This window comes from Pelodiscus sinensis, chromosome 5 (genome assembly GCF_052426305.1).
Source record: "Pelodiscus sinensis isolate ZL-2025 chromosome 5, ASM5242630v1, whole genome shotgun sequence".
Lineage (NCBI taxonomy): Eukaryota > Metazoa > Chordata > Testudines > Trionychidae > Pelodiscus > Pelodiscus sinensis.
Window position 1 is genome coordinate 7,968,345 of NC_143056.1, and position 20,200 is coordinate 7,988,544.

The 20,200-nt window shown below is 42.9% G+C and overlaps 1 protein-coding gene across 5 annotated transcripts in view; it reads right to left on the reverse strand.

The window, feature by feature from the left end:
• Positions 1-20,200, reverse strand: part of DDHD1 (DDHD domain containing 1) — an 84,069-nt gene that overhangs the window by 13,270 nt on the left and 50,599 nt on the right. For all 5 annotated transcript variants that reach the window (XM_075926219.2, XM_075926221.2, XM_075926220.2 and 2 more), the window contains 2 exons: positions 7,730-7,992; positions 988-1,063 (listed from right to left, as the gene is read on the reverse strand). In XM_075926219.2, the coding sequence (XP_075782334.1) occupies positions 988-1,063; positions 7,730-7,992 (339 nt within the window). The remainder of the gene's footprint in view (positions 1-987; positions 1,064-7,729; positions 7,993-20,200) is intronic.

Sequence of the window (20,200 nt, forward strand, 5' to 3'; positions counted from 1 at the left end):
TTAAAATGATGGTGAAGAGAAGAGAGTTAGGACAACTGAATTACTGGTAAGTATTTTTTTCTTTTTTTCTATCAGCTGATATTGACATTTTATTAAGCACAGATTTTTAAAGCTGTTTATACACTGCTCTGCCCAATACTGAAAACCTCACTTATTCCGGAACTTAAAGCAACGGTGGATGGGCTTTAGTCTCCTATGTACCTAAATCCCCTTTGAAAAAAAAATGAGGCTCCTAAATCTGCTAAGCCTAAATAAAATGCCTACATGTCTTTGAAAACCTAGGCCAAAGAGTACAAAAGCAGAGACAAAAGCAGAAGGAAGAAAAAATTATAATTTTTAAAACACTGAAAAATGAGCTAATTTTCTTTTATATATAATGCCATACTTCTAAGGTACAATATCTCAAGACACTATAAGGCAGTTAGAAAGTTTTGTGCAGCCAAATTGGAAAGCTGGGAATCTCCTCTTTCCAACAGCATAAAAATCCAGTAATTGACTCTACTGCCTTATAAAATATCTGTCTAAACATATTATTAAAAACTGTTTGTCCTGTGTCTCAGCAGGCCAGTGTAATCTGGGGGAAAATTCCATAACTGGAGGAAATTCAGCCAGGTTTGAAGTTGTTGAAAGGTTTGGTATGTTAGAAGCAGTCCCAGGGCAAAATGATTAGTGGGCAGGGTATAGGTAAGTGTCAAAAGTACATGACAAAAAGGATTTCACCACCACACATGGTATAAACAAACAAATAATAGTAATATAACTCGTATACAGAATATATTTTAGATATAAATATATTATACACTTTAAAGAACAAAAATATGTGAATGTATATTTATACTGATATGCAACTACTAAATTATAATCTATAAAAATTACCTCAGTACAAGCAGAAAAGAAGCTTGGATAGAGTGTATTGAAAGCAAAACTTTACAGCAAATGCAATAAACATTCATTCATTCGTTAAAAATCCACCTTTACCATACATACCTTAAATTTTAAGGCAGGTGTTTTGGATATGGTTGATGCCTTTAATTCATTTAACCTTTCTTCTATCTCTCTCAATCTAGAAAAAAGGAGTGTCTTCATTAGGCATGGTGTGTAGAAAAAGCAGTTAGCCAATTTTTGAGGTTGTAATGGCTGTTTCCATTAGGAGAAGAAATTGATGTAGGAGTCCAGATATTTGTTTGATATAGTCCTATATATTTCCAAAGAATATGCACCACATTCTGTTTCCTTGCGCGCAGTAAGAATCAAGCAACATTAGACAGTTTCTTTGCCCAGTCCCAACCCTTTTTCAGCCAGTGCTTTACCCAAAAGTTCTTGCTCTTCTCCGGGTAATGTAACACATACATCCTTGCATTGTGTTTTGGCTTCCTTCTCTATCGGCCTCTGTGGGTGTTTTGCTGCTTCTCTCACCCCCATCCCCCCCTCCAGACTCACTGCTGCAATCAAAACAATCCTATCACGGGTTCCCCTCATGCTTTATGAAAATTGGCTTATGAATAGGAATATGCACAACTTGAAGACGCTTTAGGCAAAATATACCATGTAATACATCATTTTTAAAGTAATGATCTGATGAATGTGTATATTGTATTTCTGTGCCTGTATTCATTCTTGTATGTTAAGTTAGAAATATGAAGTGTACTATTAATCTAAGTCTTCTAGTGAAAGCCATTAGTAGTACTTAAGGAAACTTAATGGCCAAGTGGTCAAGACAATGATCTGTAAATGGGTCTGTTTTTCCAGTATGTCCAAACTGTGGCTGGTCCTACAAAGACATGTGGCCATGCCACCTGATGCTCGAATTCATCTTGAATCTGGTATTTTTGCATGGGAACGGGGACATAAAATAAAGTATTCCCACTCTAGGGAAAGTTTATTTAAGGACTGCAAAGCAGTCCATTGTCTTCTGCTGGCTTTTGAAATTGTCTCCTTACTTTAAGTGGATACACATGAGGAAACCCGAAAACAAGGAGGTTTAAAGAACTCTAAAAAACTGTTGACCAAGGCCAGAGAAAAATATCAACTTTGTCTTGAAGGATTTTACCTGGAATAAGTACAAGGGTGAGGAATTTCCATTGAAATAATTTATCTTGTGTATTATAATTAGCTGGCGTTTGTTTATTTTGGCTTAATAATTTGCTTTGATCTGTCTGTTTTCACTTTAAATCATTTAAATACTACTTTTTATACATAATAAAAACTCTTGTTTATTATTAAGCCAAGTGTAAATAATTGTTCCCTGGAGGGAGCAACCACTGTGCATCTCTCTCTTTCACTGATAAAGAGGGTCAACCTAATGAGTGTTACTCTATATATAAAAGTTTCATACAGAGAAGACAGGTTCATTTGGGGTTTTGGTCCCTTTTGGAGGTTGTGTTCCTGGTTGCTGTCAACAGAATTATAGCTGAGCCCTCCCAGAGCTAATTCGTTGTCAGCATTGCTCCGCTGAGACTGTTTCTCCAACTCTGTGCCTTGGTTGGGGGAGACCAGAGTTTCTGGCGCGGTTGGACAGGGTGTTGAGGCACCCCACAAAGCAGGTAGAGAGGCTCAGTGGCATGACTGGAACACACCGAGTGGCAACCCCAAGGGGACACCCCTCTGAGTGAATTAGTCATGAATCCCTCATCCTGTGTTAATCAGATCCCCCGTGGAAACCTCTTGGGTTTCATGCCAAATTCTGCCCGTACCTGCATTCAGTGTAGTCCATTGTTTCCGCTATCATTGGGGCATTTAACTGGTCCCTTGTTTTGCTAAGCAGCGCTCATGCCCACCAGCTTTGCTCAATTCAAAGCAGAACAACAGTATCTCATGTTCTTTGAAAATTAAATCAAGTCATTTCTTCTATTCGGTAAAGTACATTTCATGAATAAAATGTGGAACACACCTATTCTGCTGCATAATACTAACAAAAAATGGGCATTGGGCACTGGAGCTTACTGAAAAGCAACATTTTCAGCAGTCCACAAGATTTCAAGAATATGACTTAGTCATAGCAAAGAAACTGAACGTTTATCTCCACTCATACTCATTGAGAGGTATCTTATGCTGTAATCACTTACAGAACTTTACAGAAATTTAGAACATTTAAGAATAGAATCAACAAGAAAAACAAAGTAATTGGGGTACAACAATTTTCACAAGGCCACTATTACTGCTCATTAAGCAGCTGCAGGTCTGTGCTACCATGCAGCTTACAGGGAACCTTGGTTAGCCGCTGTGTAAAGACAGAGTATCCTTCCATTAGATCGGGGTGGGCAATAATTTGGGGAGGAGGGTGGTGTCACTCCAAGATTTGGGAAAGTGGTAGAGGGCTGCACTCTTCCATGATATTAACAGAGGAGTCTGGGGTCTGGGATGGAAGCTAGGAGCAGAGGGGAGCTGGGGATAAGGGATTGGGGTGCAGGAGGAAGAATGGAGTCTGGGAGGGAGTTTGGGTGAAGGAGGGGGTTGTGTCCTAGGGCAGGGGACTGGAGTACAGGGGTATGGGATGTGACCTAGGATTGAAGGGGATTGTGATCGGGGCAGGAGATTGGGGTGCCAGATCTTGGAGGGGGTATGGGCATAAGAGGGGGACAGAGGATTTGGGTATGTTGAGGGGTGGGGTGGGGGGGACCAGAGAGTTGGGGCTGGAGTGTCAGAAGCAGGCTGTGGCCAAGAGACTTACCTGCCAGCTGCCAAACTAGCTTGCCTGCCTACAGAGTTTAAAATGTTTCCCAGCCAGCCAGCCAGCCTGTTTGCCTGGCCAAGTGCTTCATGAATTACTGAGTCAAGGAAGGGGGTGTGGTTCTTCTTGGCTGCCTGTTACTCCAACAAGCAGCTCGCATTGGCTGGTCTCTGCCAGAAACCATCCTATGGGATTCTGCTGGGGATGGGGCAGCTCTTGAAACTGGGGAGCTATTTTGGGACATCGGAAGTATCCTGAAATAGCTATTCCATGTCTATTGGAGCAGTCCGTTATTTGTCTTGACAGACAATGTCTACATTGGAAAACATTTATAACTGGGAGCACCCTTTTACGAGCCAGTCATACAGACAGTGGGAGAAATGGAGGAAGGCTGAGACCACTGTCACGCTATCTAAACACATAGGTGTCATCCAACACACCACAAGCCAGCACTGTGAACACATACTGGGAACCACTGATAGTAAGCATCCTTTACATCAAGGGAAACTTATCCCTGGCTCAAGAGAAGAAACAACAGAAGTTACAGTCACCATCCAGCATATCAACCTCTTTAGGAATTGGTTTAATTCTCTCCGATCTAAAATAGGTCTGAGACCATCTCCGCTTTCCTTTCAGGATCAGGAAGTTTTAGGAGTAAAACCACTTTCCTCAGAGCAACAGAAGGACCTCCTCTAGACCCTCCACAAGAAAAAGCAACTGTCTCTCTTACAACAACACTGCTTTGAGAAAGAGGTCCCAGAAGAAGGATGGGGAAGGAAAGGGGATAAGAAGAAGGGACAAAGAAACTGAAGGGTGCACACCACTTCCAGCATACTTAGAACACACTGATCCATGGTGACATGGGCCCAAGCATGAAGGAAGCAGGAGAGGCAACTTACAAAAACATTGGAGAAGGCAAAGATGGCCCTATTGGACTTGGTACTCTGCTCTTGACTAACTCATCAAAATGTGTGCTAGGAGAATGTAATAAGCCTTGACAAACCAGCAGCAAGCATAGAAGGTAAGGGTGGACTTTTACAATGACGCCTTGGGTTGAACTACAACTCCCAGAAATTACTGGGTCTGAGAACAGAACAGGACCTTCCTTTTTGTTGAGTATAAATCCTCAGGCACTTCAGAGTTACTCCGAGTAGAGCGATGACCCCTCAAATGGAAGTGCTGGATTGTTTGTTGAAGCTCTGGCAGGAGATCAGAGGATAGCATCCATGAAGACCATCATATGGATGATGATGGAAGCCAGGCAGTGAGTAGCAGGGCCTGTTGCATCACGACCAACCTGAAGAACTGTTCTAGAAATCAACTTGCTCTCCTCCACCAGCACCTAAAATTCTTGTTTCATATTGTCTGGAAGCTCATCCTTACACTTCAAAATTGTATCCCATCAGGTAAAATCCCAGTGCCCCTGCACAGCTTGCTGGTTTGCAATACGAAGGTGTAATCCTTCTGTGGAATAAATCCTTCCATACAAGTCTAGTTTCTCAATCATCTTGTTATTTTGGTGTTACTGCCTGGTGGCCCTGCCTCCCCCTTTTGAGTTGCAGATATTACTGGGGAGCCTTGAGGGACAGGACTGTAAAAATATTCAAACACATGAATCATAGAACATTAGAACTGGAAGGGACCTCGAAAGGTCCAGTCCCCTGCCCTCATGCCAGGACCCAATACCATCTAGATCATCCCTGACAGAGGTCTATCTAACCTGCTCTTAAATATCTCCAGAGATGGAGATTCCACAACCTTCCTAGGCAACTGAGAGGGGACGTAGTAGCTCTTCTCTGCTATTTTTGCAAGTAGGTAGCAGGGATGATGGGGTCTTCCAAATAATCTGACTAGGAGCCAGAACAGACTCATTAATAGGCAAAGCTATTCTTGATGGCCTTCTGATGTTAAAAATGTCCACTAGCCTGTTGTACTTTTCCTGGGCCTTCTCCAGATGGATGCCTAGAACCAAATGCGTCGCTCGCAACAAATTCTGATGAGCTTTGTAGTCATCCAGTGGCATGGAAACAGGTTCCACCATGTTAACCTCATATGGGATGAGGAAGAACATACCAATGACCTTTAGGACTGATCTTGTTTCAACTCTTCTCAGAAAAACTCAGGAATCTTGTTCCCGCACATGGCTGGCCTCACCAACAAGACTGGGCCAAGGAGGTAGTGTGGGAAGGATGTGAGGCCATTCTTAACTAGAGAGAAACTCCCATGGGTTCCCTGAAAGCCAACTAAAGCCCTGACTCCCAATTGTGGGCAACGATCCCTTGTGGTCTGCACGCTGCTGTAACAGAGGCTGAAATCAGAGTAGGCAGGCACTGCATGCAGGTTACTGGACATGTCCAAACTAAGACACATAAAAACCTACTTTGGAATCCGAAGAACCCACTGCTTCAGACCATGCAGGAACTGTCCACTCAGTACCAGAGCTAGGCTCTGATTATGGAGACTGGGTTAAAAGAGCTCGTCTGTGGCTTTCCCTCTGAGGGAACCATTTAGTCAGTATCATAGACGAATCAGACAGTTCTTCATGGTGGGGAGCTGAAGCTGTAACCATTAGTGCCAAAGCCAAGCAAGACTCTTGAATGGCCAGGGAAGGCGGTACTGACCGACACCTCAATAGTGGACGGTGCTGGGAAAGTATTCCGGTCTTGTGGCATTAGAACCTGAGGTGAGCTGGTCCTGAACTGGGCTCCAGAGCCAATAAACTGCCATTCTGAGGCTTGTTCTGGAGAATGCCTTCTTTTGAGGTGTACCTTTGAGTTCCTGGAAGAAGCTCAATTTCTGCACCTCCGATCTTAAGGTGTCCAATGTTCTTCCTTCTTTGGCACCAGTGAAATTGATCGGTCTCTCGATAAAACCAAGGCCGGAAGAGCACTGCTGCCTGATGCAGAGGCACTTGATACCTGGACTGTGCAAGAAGGCTCCAATGGAGGATGAAGCTCCAATTCCAACTTAAGCATGTACTTTAGTCTAGCTGTCCTGTCCTTTTGGGATCAGTGCTTAACCACCTTGCAAATACTGCACCTACCACTAACATGAGCCTCCCCCCAAGTACTCAAGACAGCTGGAAGCAGGTCACTAACTGGTACGTGAGCGGCAGGGTTTCAACCCAAAAGAATGAAAAATGACTCTAATATCAAGATGGGTGCTCAGATAGGAGCTGCGATCAAACAAACAACTTCCAGAAACCAAAATCTAAACTAAACTAAGCTAAACTGCTCTATAACAATGAGTGTTAACGACAATAACTACAGCGAGCAAAAGAAAACACTTGCACGGACAAAAAAAGGAGCTCCAATAACCATCATGGGGAAAAAGGAAGGACATGCTCTTTATGGCTGCATACAGCACAAGGCAGCAGAAGGCACTTATACCAGCTCACAGGTACGGCTTTGGAAAAACTGACACTGCACCAGAGCGTTCATGCACCTAAGTAGAAGGGACAAGTACAATTGCTCAAAGAACCACCTTTATTCCTCGACCTCTCCCTAAACCTGAATAGGTTTAGAATACTTAGTGTCCTTAAAATATAAAAAAACCTAAATTCTAGAAACTCAGTTCATGCCCAGCTAAGATTCCAATACCAATTACAACTCCACATTGTATCACGGCTCATTCCCCACCTATGGGTAGTGTGCAGTCTCAGCTTCAGCACACATCTAGTTACCTTGCTGGGGTACAGTATTGTCAATAACGTCTTTTTTTGGAGGGTCTTGCATTATTGTCCCTTGCTGGAAGTGGTTCCCACATTGATCAGCTGGCAATGAAAAGATGATCCTGCTGGCGAGCAGTCTGAATCCTGTACAGTGCGCAGGATACGGGCTCAGAATTCCAGTCACTGATCCCAGCTATCCTTACCTTTGACAGCTTCACTAATGTGTCTGGTCCTGTGGTTAGAGAATTCCACTTACCATTTTAATTCAATGCCAGCACAGGAGTAGCCGTGCCAGGCAGTTCTGTAAAAAGTAATGGTAAGCTCTGGAAAACTCGTTTCATTTAGGGATGCAGATTTCTCCTTAATAATGAGAATCTGGAATACATTACCGTTGCTTAGTTATGTAAAGTTCTTCAATCAAATGTTGCTCCTCATAGCTCATCCAACGGTCTTCAAGATCCTCCTCTTCCTTCTGCAGCAATTGTTCATAGAGTCTAACTGGATTCCAGCCAGTCATTATGTCGTAAGTGATTACACATCCAAGGGAATGTGACACAATTGAGACTTTCCCTCCTTTCTCTTCAAACTCTGGATTTCGAGAACAGAACAGCATATATAACCGGTTCAGCTCCTGTTGAAGGCCTTTTACTAGCTGTTTTAAGAGAGAAAACATTGTATTAGGATTTCATCATTATTAACCTCCCTCTTCCTGCTAGGGATGTTAAAATGCGTTTATATTGGTAAATGTGTAACCGCTGAATTTTTCAGCCATTACATATTTACACACAGGGCGGAGGGAGAGTATGCAGCTCCGTGGGAGCTGGTACACGTAGGCTTAAAAGCCAGCTCCCCCAGCGCTGCTGCCTTCGATATGGACTTAAAAGCTGCCTCCCTACACTTATCAGCTCCTGCCTGCCACAACCTCAGGAGCTCATACAACTGCACATCCTCTAATGTCATATATTCCCTCAAGTGCCAGCAATGCCCCTCTGCCATGTATATTGGCCAAACTGGACAGTCTCTACGACAAAGGATAAATGGAGACAAATAAGACATCAGAAATGGTAACATACAAACCTGTAGGGCAGTGGTCCACCACCAGTAGATCGGACTCTACCAGTAGATCTTGGAGTCTGACAGGTGATCCTAACTGGTTTGGCCAAGAGGTTATCGAGCCCAGCACTTCAGCTGCCCACCCCCAAGACTACTTTGCATCTCCTGCCCTTTGTCTTGGAGCTGTCCCCTCAGAAGCCTCCTACTGTTCTGTGAAGGGAAGGGCAGAGCAGGGAAGGAAGAGGAGGGCGCTAATGTCACAGTGCCCCCTCCTCTCCCACCCTGTATCCTATCTCCACAGAGCAGAGAGAGGGCACAACAGGACTTGGGATGCAGTTTGCTGGCTGCTTTGGGGAGCGGTGCTGGGCCAGGACAGGGCCTGCCTTAGCCCCACTGCACTACCCCCCAGGAGCCACCTGAGGTAAGAAGGGCCTGGCTGATGCCCACATCCCAGACCCCTACCCTAGTCATGAACCCCCTCCTGCATCTCAAGCCCCTGCCCTAGCCCTGAGCACCCCAGCACCCAAACTCCCTTCCAGAGCCTGCACCTAGAGCCCCCTCTGCCACCGCAACTCCCTGCCCCAAGCTCAGCTTAGACCCCTCTCTCACTCCACATCCCTTAATCCAAGACCAGAGCCTGAACCCCAACCCTCTGCCCCAGCCTGGTGAAAGCGAGGGAGGGAGGATGGAATGAGCAGGGGTGGGACCTTGGAGAAGGGGTACAAAGGAGGCAGGGCCAGTGTATTTGGGGTTGAGGTAGATCCTGTATTGCACTTAAATTCAAAAAGTGATCTCATGCTTAAAAAGATTGGAGACCACTGCAATAAGGGAACATTTTAACCTGCCTGGGCACTCAACCATGGATTTACAAGTAGCCATTCCTCTACAGAGGAATTTCACTAGTCAGTTACAGAGAGAGAGACAGACAGACAGAGAGAGAGAGACAGACAGACAGAGAGAATGCAGAACTGACCCCCCCCCCCCATCTGCAAATTTGACACTATTTCCTGGGGCTTGAACAAAGACATTAACTGGATGTTGCATTAAATGCAGAGAAGGCTGGCCTTATAACACCTTATTTTTACATGAAAAGCTAAATATGGGACACTTCCAACCCACTGAATTAGCCTCATTAGCACTGGTCCTACAACTGACAGGTACTCCCCCCCCCCCCACTTCCTTTTCTGTTATAAATTCTGGGTTTCCGTTATTCCTCTCTGACTCATCTGATGAAGTGGGTTTTGCCCATGAAAGCTCATGATACTAAATATTTTTGTTAGTCTCTAAGGTGCCGCAGGACTACTTGTTGTTCTTAAAGTTACAGACTAATCCGGCTAACTTGCTGAGTATTCTTAAAGTGATAGGTTGAACTAACACAGGAACAATATACTATCAGAAACTTCTAATCCACTCTCAAATCCCATGTGTGCATACATGAATCACAAAGACAAGATTCATGGAGAAAACTTACCATGGCAAAAAAACTGACAACCACTGAGGTTAAGGATTGAGACCAAAACAAAAGCAGTCCTACTTAAAACCCAAGCCAGTGAGTAACTGGAGTGATATTTCCAGGACTTAAAGGGTGGCAAAGAACATGAGCAAGCATAGAACACCTCCCCCCACCGCCAAAGATGGCCTAGTACATACCAGATGTGGTTTTTCTCACGTAAATCATATTTTCTCTGCTCTGTGTAAAACTAGCTAGTCCTAGTTCAAACCAATTCCTGTTTTAAAAACTGTTGGTTAATTCATAGTATATTACACCTAGTTTTAGTTTCACATTCAAATTGGTGTTCAATAAGGCAGCAGATTTGTGGACTAATGTAAAACTGCACTGGGTGTAATACTACTCTATGCAATATACATTTAGGTTTGGTATTTTCTCAAGGACTCATTTCAGGTTTCAATATTATTGAAACAAAAGTCAAAAGCATTTGCTTATATGAAAATCTACAACAACGCAGAGTTGTGGGCTTGAAGCAGTAAGCTACCAGAAGCATTCAGCGTTCATCACTTTAGGTCCATCTGGCCATGCAGCTTTCTAGAACAGAAGACCAACTTTGATGTAGTGGACAGATGGAGCCTAATCCTCAGTTTTGAATGGATGTATCCAAATTTGGAGAAATTATTTTTCTGTTTCCTGGTTAAAGCCAGTATTTACCAGTGTCCTGTCTTAAATTACTTTATCTCAATGAAATGCCAGCCCTGCCCATCCTGACCAGAAAGAACAGAAATGTGATTCTAAACCATCAGAAAGAAATAAAGCATTTTTAACTTACATTTTTCAAATGCTATGTTCTCTGAATCACTACTGCATATAAATATGAATCGCAGCTGGTGTTACAAATATCTGCACCATGTTTCACTTGCAGACAATTATTTAACATCCTCAACTTCAAAGCATTATACAAACAACTAACGAAGCCTTACAACAGCCTTGTGAAGTAGGTATTATCTCAATTCCAAAGTAAGCTCTTTGGGATTAGGTCAGGTCACTGCCTATTCTGATGTTTGCACCGAGTTTAACACGTTTTGGATATTACTGAAAACAAAATAATAGTAGTGCATATAAAGAAACTGATTCAGAGGGAATTATCCCAGGGCACAGAAAAAAAAAGTCTCAGCTGGAATTAGGACTTCCTAACAGTTCTGTGCTCACATCCCACCATTCCTAAATATAATATTATTTTTCTGGGAAGGCAGAGATCTTCTGTGAAAAAAGAAAAATATTATTGGTAACCCCTTTTTTTCGTAGACATTGGCATTGCTAAGTGACTTGAGAAATTAATAATGTGGCTCATGAATGTTGTCATTTTCTACAGATTTTGGGGTAGAATAGGGATATTCCTGCCACACACATCTGAAGTACCAAGCTATTCAACCTGAAATGATGTTTCTATCTAGTTTTAAAAGCATACTGTGACTGGAGGAGTTAAACTAATGTGCCAAAATATATGTATGGTAGACAGAAACTCTGCACACAGATTTCTGAGCAGCTGTAATTTCAGAAGCAAAAGAGAAGCCTCATGACTAGATTACAAGGTTGTAATTCAACCAGATCAGCTGACGGAGATTGTTTCTAAACCGTAAATCACTGTATACCTAACCTATTTGCACAGTAGAAGTTACTACTACTACAACTAAGCAGTAATATTTCCAGTCACCATTATTATTAGTGTCATGAATTAACTAGGTAACCAAATATTTTGCAGCTATAATTAAAACAAACTTCCTCTAATTGCATCTGTAAAGCACCATTGTCTTTCCTCTGACTACAAGGTTCTCTATCAGCATTGGGATTATGTAACTGAATTTTTCAGTGTTTAGTACGTGAAAAGAAAAGAAAAAGCAGCTTACATATTACGTCCCAGCTAGGAAACGATTGGGTGGGAATCAGTGTATGCCACAAATTAAGAATCTAATTTAACCCTCACTAGCTCTCAATCTTGAAACAAAATATTCGGCGAGCAAAAGAACAGGTTGGTCTGAGAAAATTCTTCATCTTGTTAAATGTATTTTAATTTCATGAAATCAATTATTTTTTCTTGTACACCTCATCTTCCTCTCTATAAAATGCAGTCAGTACAAACTCCTATACTTCTTAAATCAATGGCCTTATTTTTTCATGTGAAATATCAAAAGTACTGTTTTAATTCTCCTTGACTTTCCTTTCAGAGACCAATTTAAAAAAATTAATTACAATTAACTACAGCTACTAATAAACAGAACATTAACCTATGACAACAGTGTTCCTTTCTGGCCTTGGAATCTATAATTATTTCCATTTCACTTACTATTAACTCTTATCTAAGGACGTTAAATAAACCCAACCAATTAACCTTTTCCTCATAATTGATTTAAAAAAAGTTTAAATATGCTTAAATATTAATTCTCATGAAAATGGGAAACAAAACTGAGCACCGTTCTGTAGTCGTCTATGTATCATTTTTGTATTTGGCTTCTTTGATGCTTTTCTCTTTTTAAAGCAATATTCTGTGAAGTGCTGCTCTCATTCTTCAGCCACAGAAACGTTAAATACTTAGAGGCAAAAAATCCCCAAATTGATGTGTCTTAAAAAAAAAAAAAAATCTAAACCACAGGCTGTTTCAAATTTAACTAAGTTCTTCCAGGGCAGGGACCACATATTCCTATGTATTGGTACGGTACCTAGAATAACAAAGCCTTGCTTTTGACGGGTGCCTGTGAGTGTTTCTGTAACACAGAAAACAATACAATTCAAGTATTTTAGTTGTTTGGGTTTCTTAAAGAAAGGATCCCTCTGTTTCTTGCTTACCTGGTACGGTTAACTGCTGAGGGCCAGAGCATCAGAGATGTGTTTGCAGCACTCAAAAATAACACGTAAGTAGTGGTTCTTTGCTTTATACTTTTCTTTGTTAAAAAACACACCACCCTGACCATGCTGTATTTAACTTAATTAACCCTGACCATGCTGTATTTAACTTAATTAACTGAGTCTATTAACTATTCTACAGGCAGAATCCAACGGAGCTGGCCTTCTTGGCAGAATGGTCATGGGCCCAGTGGCGAAGGAACTAAATAGTCTCCAAGCAGAGACCAGTGCACAAATGGGATGGCTGCTTCCTATACTGTACCAACTGGATTCAAAACTGCAAAGGCTCAAGATGTCCTCCAAGTTCTGTACGCCACAGGTAAATGTGCTTGTGTGGCAGTAAGAAACATTTTGGTGAAATGTTTCAGGCCCCAGAGTTGATCACAGCTGCCATCTAGCTGCCAAAGTGTAAGACTGCTTGGAGCAAGGATGATGCTGTGATTAGAAAAGGTAAGAGAGTGTGTTCAAGCAGTACAGCCTGTTAATACAGGCTCTCCCGTGCGTTCTGGGTGTCCATGATTTCCGGCTAGGCCCGGCTTCCCCTGCAGGGTATCCCCTACTGGCTCTAGCTCGCCCCGCGTGTCTGGCCACTTCCCAACGTCCCAGGGGTGCCACAGCCAGCAGCACTGATCAGAGTTGTGCGGGCGGAGCTGGGCTCCGCGACTCAAACCAGCTGGTGTCAGGGGAGGCTAGTACCACATGGCTGTCAGGTGGGTGTTACGAGCCCGAGATGCACATGGGCTGAGTGACCCTGTGTCAACTGTTAATGGCCTGAGGAGGAACAATTGAGCCACCAGAAACGTGTGCCCGCCTGTCACTTGTGCCATGGACACTGCTGAACCTGTGCGCATGTCGGTGGCTGGGCTGTTGCCAGGGTTGGCAGGACAGGAGTGGGGTCCTAGATACGGAAAAGCAGTTCGCTGCATGGCGGGAGGGCTGCAGGGAGCCCGGCACAGCAGCCTTAGGGCAGCTGCTACCAGGACAGCAGTGCTCAGCTGGCCTCTGGGAGGCAGCTCAGGGCTAGGTGAGGGGAGCAGGGCAGGCCACTGGGAGCTCCAGGGGAGGGGCTAATGCTGAAGAGCTCTGGGGGCAGGCTAGCAGTGGGGGAGCTATGGGGAGCAGGGCTGCCACTAGGTGGGCTCTCGGGATGGAGCTAATATTGGGGCCTGGCACTGGGGGAGTTTCTGGAGGGGTTGGGTGCAGTGGGGTTCTGGAAACAGGAAGCTGGCGGGGTGGGGGAGCTGGCGGTAGGGGACTCTGAGGGCGGGAGGCTGGCACTGGGGGGGGGTTGGATGCAGGGGATTCTGGGGTCAGTGACTTGTGCTGGGGGACAGTGGAGGAGTGGGGTGGCTCTAGGAGTTAGGTCTGGCACTGGGAAACTGTGGAAGGCTGGGGCTTTTGGCAGACCAGTAACATTTTATTTGCATATTGAATATGCAAATAAAATGTTACTGTTCCACCAAAAGTTTGTGAATGGGTTTGCCAGTCCCTGGTATCAAAAAAGTTGGGAACCACTGCTATAAGACTCCAAACCAGTCACACACAACAGCCCTTCAGCTGCCACTCTGGCCAGCAAGAAGTTGCACAAGTAAATCCTCTGAGACACCCCAACTTTGCTTGTGCCACAACCAGCACCACTCCTAAAGATATACAGATGAAAGGTTATAAAACCCAATCTCACCAACGCCGAACAGGTTCTCCCAGTCCCAAAGGACCTAGGTCAATTGATACCTTGGATCTTATCCAAAAGAGGCTGCTGGGCCAGTCCTTTAGAATCTAAACTCCTCCACTAAACTCCTAAAAGGTTCATTAATAAAAAGAACGAAATGGTGGAGAGCAGGATTGTTAAAGAAAGCACATTCCATACATCAATCACCAAGTTCTTGATGCAGGCTTTTAGCAGAGACGTAATAAACTGCTAGCTTAAAAGTCTCAGGAGTACATCCTACCTTAGGATGGGTCAACAAATCTTTCCTGGCACTCTGTTCATTGCAAGGGTGCTTCTGAAGTCAAGAGCAGGATTGAAGACAAAGACGAAGGAACCCTCAGGATCCTTTTATCATCTTGCCCATATGGAAGGAAATCCATTGTTCTCCTGAGTGACGGCACCTCCCAAACTGGAGATGATCACATGACCTGTCCATGTTCCTTTAGGTAAGCAGCCATGCTGTGTACCTGCTGGTCTGCAAGTTCCTAGCCAAATTCCACAGGTGTCAATTGGCAACCCTGGGAGCCATTGTTCATGTAGTATCGCTGTTTAGCATAGCTATCCACTGAACAGCCACTCCTCACAATAGGTGGTCAGCACCTACTACTGTATCCCAGACAGGAACCATATAACTATAAGTAAAGAGTCCATACTCATATCTTTACATGGAAAAATCATACAAGTATAAGAATAGGATAGACAGAATCAGTTATGCATAAGCTTTCATTAGACATCTCACTTGGCCCACTTTGCACAGAAGTTTGGGGCCAACATACACAAGTGGATGCAACAATGCTTGCTCACATTAAAATCCAAGAACATGACACAGGGTAGGGACTGTTACTCAATGAATAGGGAAAATGTCAGAGCTGATTAATGACTGCTTTATTTTCACCACAAAGATTGGTGGTGTTTGGATACCTAACAGTGAATGCCAGTGAAAATGGGGTAGGATCAGAAGCTAAAATACAGAAAGGACAAGTTAAAAATTACTTAAATTACATGTCAAGTCACCAGAGCCTGATGAAATGCATCCTGGAGTATGTAAGGAGCTGACTGAAAAGATATCTGAACCATTAGCTATTATCTTTGAAAAGTCATGGAAGATGTGAGAAAATCCAGAAGACTGGAAAAGGACAAATACAGTGTCCATATACAGAAAGGCAAATAAGGACAACCCAGGGTATTACAGACCACTCAGCTTAACTTGTGTACCCAAAAAGATAATGAAGCAAATAATTACGGAATCAATTTGCAACCATCTGAAAGATAAGTGATAAAACAGCATGGATTTCTTTGACAGGGCAGCAAATCTTGCAGATAGGGAGGAAGCATTAGATGTGGTATATCTAGACTTTAGTGAGGTTTTTGATAGTCTCAAATGACTTTCTCAAAAGGAAACTTGAGAAACACAATCCCGATAGAGATTCTATACTGTGGGTGCATAACTTGCTGGATAACCATTTCCAAGAGTAGTTATCAATGGTTCACAGTCATTCTGGAAGGGCATAATGGAGGGAGTGGGGATCAGTTCTCAGTATGGTTCTGTTCAATAGTTTCATCAATGTTTTCAAAGTTTGCAGATAATACCAATCTGGGAAGGGTTGCAAGTCTTTGGGATAGGATCACAATTCAAAATGATCTGGAGAAACTGGAGAAATGGTCTGAGGTAAACAGGAAGGAATTCAATCACGACAAATACAAAATACAACACTTAGAAAGGTACAAACAGCTGCACACATACAAAATGGGAAATGACTAACTAAAAAAAGAGTATTGCAGAAGGAGATCTGGGGGTCACAGTGGATCACAAGCTAAACAGGAGTCAGCAGTGTACAACTGTTGCACACAAAAAAAAACCCATGCCCACACAACACACCACACCCAAAAATCATTCTGGGTTGTATTAGCAGAAGTGTCATAAAAAATGGAAATAGGCCTCACCTGGAGTACTGTATCCAGTTCCGATGACACATTTCAGGAAAGAGGTGGACAAATTGAGAAAGTCCGGAGAAGAGCAACAAACATGATTTAAGGGTCTAGAAAATATGATCTATGAGGGAAGACTGAAAGAATTGGGTTTGTTTTGCCTGGACAACAGAAGACTGAGAGGGGACTTTAACAATTTTCAAGTACCTAAAAGGTTGTTACAAGGAGGAGAGAGAAAAACGTACTCATTAACCTATGATGATCGGACACGAAGCAATGGGCTCAAATTACAATATGGGAGGTTTCCAATGGACTTTAAGAAAATCTTTGCCCAGGGAGGTTGTGGAATTTCCATCATTGTAGATTTTTAAAAAGCAGGTTAGACAATGTAGCTATGGGATGAGCTAGATGGTGCTTGGTCCTGTCATGAGTGGAAGAGACTGGGGGGCTTGATTACCTCTCAAAGTCCCTTCCTATGAAGATCCAGGGTGAGCTAGCATAGTTTGCACTGAAGTCCTTGTCTACATATGCTGCAGTTAATCCCTCCCCCCCATGTGCCCATGCTCCCAAATGCACTCTGCAGTGTAGTCATATCCTATGAGACATGACTTGTTCCAATAAGTGAGAAGAGAGCGGAAATAAAATGGTGGCTACTGGCCATGAATCCATTTGACCAGTTTGCTTACAGAAGGGTCAAAAGTTATGAACCAGCAGTTACACCGGTTTCACTCAGTTCTGAATGTTTATATAGGTTTGCTAGGTAAATAACTGCTGTATTCCTACGCGGACATGGCTGAACTGATCCCTACTCATTGCTTAATCTACTTCACAGGGGCGTAATGAGATTTTTGGATGAAAAGCATTATAAGTGTGAGGTGCTTGAAGAGAAACCACTCAATGTTACAGGCAAACAGGAACAGTACTTCCCAACAGGAAATGCCCACATAAATACAAAGAAAAGAGAAAAATGCAACAAGGAGACCAATTTAAGATAGAATAAGTATTCTGAACAAGCCACCACAAAACAGTAATGTAGTAAAACATTTACAAAAATACGGTTATTTCAACAAAGTGCTCAGCTTGATACTATTTAATACTATGCACTACAACCGTGGTCACCAACCAGTAGATTGCGATCTACCGGTAGATCTCGGAGGCTCTAAGAGTAGCTCGAGCCCTCTCTGAACTGCGCACCTGCGCAGTACATTTACATTAGATTTCCTCATTTGAGGAGCAGCTACTCACCGAGCAACAGCACAGGTGAGTAGCTGCGAAGAATAGTGGGAATTTTTTTTAAAGTAGCAGTATAAGGATTGGGGAAAGAAAGTGATGGAGAGGAGGAGAATAGAGAGGGCAGGGCTTCAAGAAAGGGGCGGGGCGGTAGATCTTGGCTTGGTCTGTCATTTAAAAAGTGATCTTGGGTGTAAAAAGGTTGGAGACCACTGCACTACAAGTTTACTGAAAACGAGTAAAAAGAAGGCACTTTCCTGTCATTACAGGTCAAGTGCAATATAATATAAATGAGAGCTACACAATTTCTTTAAAAAAATACTTTAAATGTAACAAAGAATAAATTAGGAAGTTTTATCTTGAGTGTCTCAGAAGTAAGGATATAGGACTAGTTGACTATCCAATAGGCAAATGCTTATCGGATATCGACTAGTCGCTTCCCCCCTCTTGCTGCCTCTATCCAGTAGATAGAGGCAGCGTTTCCAAGGGGTAGTGCCACACAGCTGATCCTGGGTTCTGTGCGGCGCCATCCCTTTGAAACAGGGAGGAGGGAGCTCTTAGAGCTCTTGTACATTTCAAAGGCGGAATGTGGAAGTGCCTATCAACTAGTTGATTGAAATTCCATCGACTACTTGACTAGTAAATTAATTGCTAGTTAACATCCCTAGCCTACGGCACAGTGCAGCATGAGAATGCATAACAAAGGACAGAAATGTTTCTCCCCAAAATGCTTTTGCTAACAGTGGCTTAAAATAAAATACATTTAAATACAGACAAGTGGCAACTAGTTACCTTTCTGATTCTTTTCATGGGACAAAGATCTATACATTCTAATCCTAAAAAGTTAAATCAGACTGAAGCAAGCTCCACATAAACAAACTGCACTCAACATATTACAAGATTTAGGATTTTGAAAAATGATTTAATGTGTCTTTACCACACTGACAGCTTTTTGTAAGATCATATTTATCACTGAAAACTTACCTTGCCCCATCACATACCACAGCACATTGTACAGGAAATCATCATTGTACAGGAGAAGTGCTGAATGTGTGGGACTGGGAGATGGGTTGGAAATGGGGGCGACTATGGCCTATAATGGCAAGGAGAAAGGAGGGTCAGGGCACAACAGGGAGGCAAGATCAAATCAGTATCTTAGATGCCTATATACAAATGTGAGAAGTATGGGTAATAAGCAGAAAGAACTGGAATTGCTAACCAATAAATACAACTATGATATCATTGGTATTACAGAAACCTGGTGGGATGGGACGCATGATTGGAATGTTGGTATGGAAGGGTACGGCTTGCTCAGGAAGGACAGACAGGGAAAAAAGGGAGGAGGGGTTGCCTTGTATATTAAAAATGTACACACTTGGACTGAAGTGGAGATGAACGTAGGAGATAGCTGTGTAGAGAATCTCTGGGTTAAGCTAAAAGGGGTAAAAAACGAGGGTGATATCATGCCAGGAGTCTACTACAGGCCACCTAGCCAGGTGGAAGAGGTGGATGAGGCCTTTTTAAACAATTAACAAAACTATCCAAAGCCCAAGATTTGGTGGTGATGGGGGACTTCAACTATCCAGACATATGTTGGGAAACTAACACAGCGGGGCACAGGCTATCCAATAAGTTTCTGGACTGCATTGGAGACAACTTTCTGTTTCAGAAGGTTGAAAAAGCTACCAGAGGAGAAGCTGTTCTGGATTTGGTTTTAACAAATAGGGAGGAACTAGTTGAGAACTTGAAAGTGGAAGACAGTATAGGGGACAGTGATCATGAAATAACAGAGTTCATGATCTTAAGGAAAGGTAGAAGGGAGACCAGCACAATTGAGGTAATGGATTTCAGGAAGGCAGATTTTGATAAGCTCAGAGAACTTGTAGGTAAGGTCCGATGGGAAGCAAGACCGAAGGGAAAAACAACTGAGGAGAGTTGGAAGTATTTCAAAGGGACGTTGTTAAGGGCCCAAAAGCAAACAATTCCGCTGTGTAGGAAAGATAGAAAATATGGCAAAAGACCAGCTTGACTTAACAAGGAGATCTTGCATGATCTCAAAATAAAAAAGGAGTCATATAAAAAAATGGAAACTAGGACAAATAACAAAGGATGAATATAGGCAAGCAACACGGGAATGCAGGGGCAAGATTAGAAAGGCAAAGGCACAAAATGAGATCAAACTAGCTACAGGCATAAAGGGAAACAAGACGACCTTTTATAAATACATTAAAAGCAAGAGGAAGACCAAAGACAGGGTAGGCCCACTGCTTAGTGAGGAGGGAGAAGCAGTACAGGAAACTTGGAAATGGCAGAGATGCTCAATGATTTCTTTGTTTCGGTCTTCACCGAGAAGTCTGGAGGTGTGCCTAACGTAGTGAATACAAGCAGAGAGAGGGTAAAAGTTTAGAAGATAGGATACACAAAGAACAAGTTAAAAATCACTTAGGAAAGTTAGATGTCAGCAAGTCACCAGGTCCTGATGAAATGCATCCCAGGATACTCAAGGAGCTGATAGAGGAGGTATCTGAGCCTTTAGCTATGATCTTTGAAAAATCATGGCAGACGGGAGATACCAGAAGACTGGAA